The 5,551-nt window shown below is 37.1% G+C and overlaps 1 protein-coding gene across 2 annotated transcripts; it reads right to left on the bottom strand.

The window, feature by feature from the left end:
• Positions 1-636: 636 nt before the first annotated feature.
• Positions 637-4,912, bottom strand: LOC140839412 (VIN3-like protein 2). Of its 2 annotated transcripts, XM_073206097.1 has the most exons (5): positions 4,484-4,912; positions 4,337-4,400; positions 2,486-3,140; positions 2,008-2,309; positions 637-1,894 (listed from the first exon to the last, which is right to left on the bottom strand). In XM_073206097.1, exons 2-5 carry the CDS (start codon positions 4,356-4,358, stop codon positions 822-824), a joined length of 2,052 nt encoding a protein of 683 aa, XP_073062198.1. In that variant the 5' UTR covers positions 4,359-4,400; positions 4,484-4,912; the 3' UTR covers positions 637-821. The 2 variants fall into 2 exon arrangements, with proteins under 2 accessions (XP_073062198.1, XP_073062197.1); XM_073206096.1 differs by lacking the exon at positions 4,484-4,912 and having other exon boundaries at positions 4,337-4,474.
• Between the last annotated feature and the right edge of the window lie 639 nt (positions 4,913-5,551).

Genomic DNA, 5,551 nt, shown 5'->3' with positions numbered 1-5,551 from the left:
AACTCAAGGGTAAAATGAGAATTAGAACAGAATTGAATCAAATGTCTAAACAAAATGAAATATTTTATGACACTAAAAAAATACTAAATTGATAATTCCAAAAACACAAAGGGCCAAGCTAAGAATTCCCCGAATTCGTTCTTTCCTACTCTTGGTGTAATAATAAAACTTTTATTTTATAAAACATTAAAACTAAGAATGTGTGTCATAAATCTATCTTTTAACTTAATATGTATTATTCTTGAATTCTTGTAATCGTTTGATTACGAAGAGTCAGATGATGATTTAAAAGATAAGAATGGCATACCTATTTTTAATTTCAATTATCATAAAACTTGAGTCAACACCAGATAATACAAAGATATTAAATATCATCTTTCGCACCAAACGATGTCTAGATTCTTAATTACGACCTTCTATTGGATATAATATGAAAAAAAATTAATTTAGTTGATTTTTAATTATAATATAATTCGCTTATATATACATGCCAGCTGCACTTGTATGGAAAAAAAATTGTGATGACAAGCTCTCGAGCTGGGAGGTTTGAGCTTCCAGACAATTATGTAAAAACTCGTTTTGATTTTCACCTGTAATCAAACTAGCATACCCTCAGTCACCCTCTTAACACTTAAAAATGTCAATAGCGGGAGTCAAAAGAATCCTATAAATAACAATGAACTTCTAAAGCAGAAAGGGACGGTCCAACACATCAGAATCTGCAAGTTTTTAGCTATCCAATTTGAAATATAATGGTTTCAATGAAGATTAAAATATTACAGCATTTAATTTCAAGTAACTCAAGTTTAACATACCAAATCTTAGTGCCAAAGCTTCATGCAAAATCCATGGGGAACTGCAGCGCATCTTTTGTTAGAAACAACTTCATTAAAGGTGTCCACAAGTTGTGCAGCGAGAGATGAAGGATCTTCGATAAATGTATCGATAAAAACCTTCACGACTCTTACCTCCCGAGATGTCGCTCTCATGCTATACCACGTCAAGAATTTCTGTCTAAACGTTGTATCTATGTGACCCTCACACTCCAACCATCGGATCACTTTCACGTAGTACTCAAACTCCTTGTCACCTACGCCATTACTTTGCTCGTCTGCCGTTTCTCCACTTCTCTTCTTGAACGCCATTTCGACATCTTTTTCATTAATTTTTGTTCTATTGCTCCTTCCATTTACGTCTTTCATGCTCTCCATCTTGGACGGAGTGATAGGCAAGCCGGTTTCTGAACTATCCATATATGGAACACATTCCAAGCTAGCACGACAAGGTGTTTTGGAACCATTATCACATCTTGTATCCTCAACCACATGGCCACTGGGCGGCTCCTTGTTCCTGACGTTCAAAGCCTCATCATTTCCCATAGGATCTTCATCCAAGAAAGAGATAACATCTTCTGTGGTCTCCTTCTCGTGTAGTAAGTTTGTAGTAGCGGTTTTATCAGTATTATCACAAAACAGAGGGTAATTATCCCTTCTGTTCTCGTTGTTAGTCTCATCTTCGACTGAAGAAGGATTTGAGATGCTACAGTTGGTTGCTGGGCTTTGGCTTCTTTCTGCTTCCGAGCTCGTAGAGTTCAAATTTAGAACCTCGTCTTGGGAATTTCTGGTGTGGAACTGGAGTTCGCAGAATACAGTTTCTCTACCAGTGATGAAGGGAACAACTTTGAGGAGATAATGTGTTGCAGGAGTGAGACCAGATATAAGAAACTTAATCTTTGGTTCAAACAATCTGCAAGTTGGTTCCAGAGGATAATCTGCATCATCAACTTTCCGATGCCATAGGGTGTAACTTGAGACGTTTCCGAGATTCGAATCATCAGAATCAAGAATCACTGTCACTGATGACGCGTGTAAATCTTCGAATTTAACCAGCTTTTCTGCAAAAATATTGGCATCAAAATTATATAGGGTCCCCTGAACAGTCAATTTGTCAACGCAAAAAGTAAGTTTTCTTCCCCTTTTGTTCCGTTTTTAGGAAGAGAGAGCATACCCGGTGTGTAAGACACTCTGTTAGCAAGGAACAAGTCAAGAGACTCAACAGCAAATGCGCACACTCTCTGAATTTCTGGGCCAGATGAGAGTCTATTCACAATACCTCTAGCCTTCTTCACGGGTAAACCAGTTAGAGGACCTACATCTTCTTCGAGGTTTTTCACTGCTCCATCGACAATTTCATACAGATTCCGGTAGATTTTAGTACCATCAAGCATCTTTTGGCCTAAGGAGAGTCTATAGCACAATATGTCCACCCGCCTAGTATCTCTCGCCACTACCAGTTGCTTTCTCCAAGAACTGCATTATATTGTACACATTGTAACTATTGTATATCTTATATCATTCCATAAAAAAGAATTATGTAATTCCATAAATTAATTCCAACCAAAATATAGACGTTCAGAGTCGTACTTAAGTGCAGTTTCCCAGTGAAAGCAACAAGAGAATAGAGAAATAAGAAGCAAGACGTTTACCCAAGCAAGTCATTCACTTTACCACAAGATACACAACGGAAACTCCCGTCGAGTCCCTTACCCTGCCTATCTTTTGAAATGCCTGACTTTTCATGTCGTAAGGCGCATTCAAGATGGCACGACATGCTACAAGCCATATCAAGAAAGGGAGGATCTGAGTTGCAAATTAACCAAAGGCTTGGGTCTTTATTATCATCATACTGGCGACAAATGCAGCACGAACACCGTTTGCAAAACACGTCATCACTATTCAGTTTAGCTTTGCAAGCCGAGTTTTTGCAGTATATTGTATTTTCCAAACAGGCATCAGGGCTAAGAGGCAGGCTATTAGGATGATCGGATTTCCGTTGCCTTTTCGGAGTTCTTTCGCAATTGTCTAATGATTTATCTGTTTCCAAAACACTTGCAGTACCAAGCACCTGAGCTTTTTTCTCATGTATGATTTTCAGAAGTTGTTCAATTATTTTCGATTTAGTTAAGCCAGTGTACTTCCTTTCCTTTCCAAGCTCAGCGCAAAGGACCTGCAGTATCTCCTGACGGCTCCAAGCTTGCAGCATTTCTGAGGCCCCTTCAGACCATTTTGACAGCTCATAGACAAGCTCTCTCTTTTGTTCCGTACTCAACTGACGGCACTTTGATGAATCATACATCAATGCTGGACCAAACAAAAGGTACTTGAACAATTACGTATCATTTGAGACACAATTGCAATGACGGCAGAAAAAACAACAAAAATGTTTATTTTTCCTATGTTTGATGCTACATTGCTTCAAATAGAAAATACATAAATCTTACAAAGAGCCATTTTGACCATTAGGCATGGGACAAGGGCTTTCAGACAACCCACAGCCAAAGGAAGATTATATCCTGTAAGGAATCGGTTTCAGAGGGCCTCGGAATGTCCGACAACAGATGGGAATAGAGCTGAGGAGCACCAAAAAAATTTTTTGTCCTCTATATCTATCTATGTGGCCACATAATCAAACCGCAAGCGCTTAACTATACATTTACTAATCCCTACCGTTTTCAATGCAGTGGACACATGGTTACAACATACACAATTCTTAAATCAAAGGAGCACGAAACTAATCCACTCAATGAAATGTAAAAACAATCCAATCAAGTTGCAAAAGTTTATCCTTGTGGTCTCACGAAGAACCAACCATGTACAGAACACACACTTCTTGGCTTTGCTATTTTTAGATTGAATTGGATGTATTCTTTACGGCATTGTTGAGTGTTTGAATTCACACAGACAAGAAAACCAAGTTAATCCAAACTGTCACAAATTCAGGAGAAAAATAATGAAATCACGATCAATGCACCCACGCCGATATCAGTCAGTAGACTCGGTACACGATTTCGTATGCAAATTAAAGAAATTAACATACGACTCTGATAAATTACTTGGTTCAAAAAATTAACTCTGATGCATTATTCAATGACAAAAGAGTAGAGTTTCATAAACTACTCATTCGAATAACTCGCCTTCGTGTTTGACTTCACAAAAACACCACGTCGAGGACTGCTCCACCACAAAATCAATTCAATATTTTAAGAAAATTTTCACCACCGAGTGTGAGCTGTATAAGCATGCGTGGGTATCAATTTTCATATAAAAAAAAGGAAACCAAAAAAAAAAAAAAAAAGTAACCAGTGCCCACACACTAAATCAAGCGCAGAGTGAAGCCTACAAACAGATCGAGTAAACTTAGCAACCAATTCTTGCCAAACTCTTGAAGAACAAAATAATAAACCACAAAAACATCAAAAGAAAAAAAAAAAGAGTAAGAACACAACAAACCCAGAAAAATAAAAGCAAAAGAGTCATGTAAAAGCTACAATATTTACCCTCCAAAGACAAGGCATCCATAACTGGCGTCGCTTCAATAACAAAAGCCCATTTTTCCTGACCCTGAAAAACAAAATCTTCAACCCCATACAACAAACACGAGGAAAGAAACCCACATGTGTGAATCATAGGAAGAATACAATTACCAAGAAGAGAGAGATCCATGACGAAACGGGCCTTCAACGTGGGCTTTTCAAACCCGAATCACGCAATTTTCTCGTATATATATAAAAAAAACATATCTTTTGTGCGTGTGTACAACAAGCCTGCAAGGAGAGAGATCGAAAAAAACGGATGCGATGGAAAACGAATAAATAGATGAGGGCAGTAGAAGCAACAGAGGGGAAAAAAAGCGGCTGGAAAAATGTACTTTGGCCTTTTTACCTTTTCCACTCTTTCAGCATCGAATACATCCAAATCTTGAATTGTAAACCATGCAATGCAAAACGTTTACACTCTCAGTGCTGGTCAATTTCTTGGATTATACATATATATTTTACAAATCAAATCATTTTAAGATTGGGATTGGTCAAGCTTTTGCGTTATATTGCTTTAGCTTTCTCCCTAGTGGTGCCATTTTGATAAGATTATCTAGTTTTGCTTTGTATTTTCTTCAAAACGTGATTTAAGCTTTCAAGGGTTAATCAATTCAATTTCAGTGGAGCAGCTGGTTTTAAATATGGATTTCAGATTGTATACTCATGGGTTGTATTCGATTACTTATAATCTCTCAACAACATCTTAAGTTCGAAACTTAATTATAACAAATTCTTCCACGACTTTCTGAAAACAAAAAACATTCAATACTTTGGAAGGTCGACACATAAATTTGAGCCAACTTTGTTAATTTTCTTTGACAAAAATAAAATATTAAAATTGGTAAAAAAAAATAATAATATAGAGTTAATATAGATAAATCATAAACCTCAGCTGTGCAAATTTTGAAAACGAGGCCAATGGAAAGGTAATTGACCTGGCCAAGTGGGCGGGCCCTGGCAAACTGAAAAAGATTTCCATTAATTATCCGTTAGTTTATTAATCCGACTCTTCGTAATTTCCATCAGCTAGCTGTTAGGATTTGACACAAATAAAATAAAATTATATGTTAAGTCACTATACATCTAAAAAATAAGGCAAAAACTTGTGTGAGACGGTCTCACGGGTCGTATTTGTGAGACGGATCTCTTATTTGGGTCACCAACGAAAAGTATTAG

The sequence above is a fragment of the Primulina eburnea genome, chromosome 8 (assembly GCF_022965805.1).
Source record: "Primulina eburnea isolate SZY01 chromosome 8, ASM2296580v1, whole genome shotgun sequence".
In the NCBI taxonomy this organism is placed as follows: domain Eukaryota; kingdom Viridiplantae; phylum Streptophyta; class Magnoliopsida; order Lamiales; family Gesneriaceae; genus Primulina; species Primulina eburnea.
The sequence above is the reverse complement of the archived record's forward strand: the minus strand, read 5'-3'. Positions and strand labels throughout refer to the sequence as shown.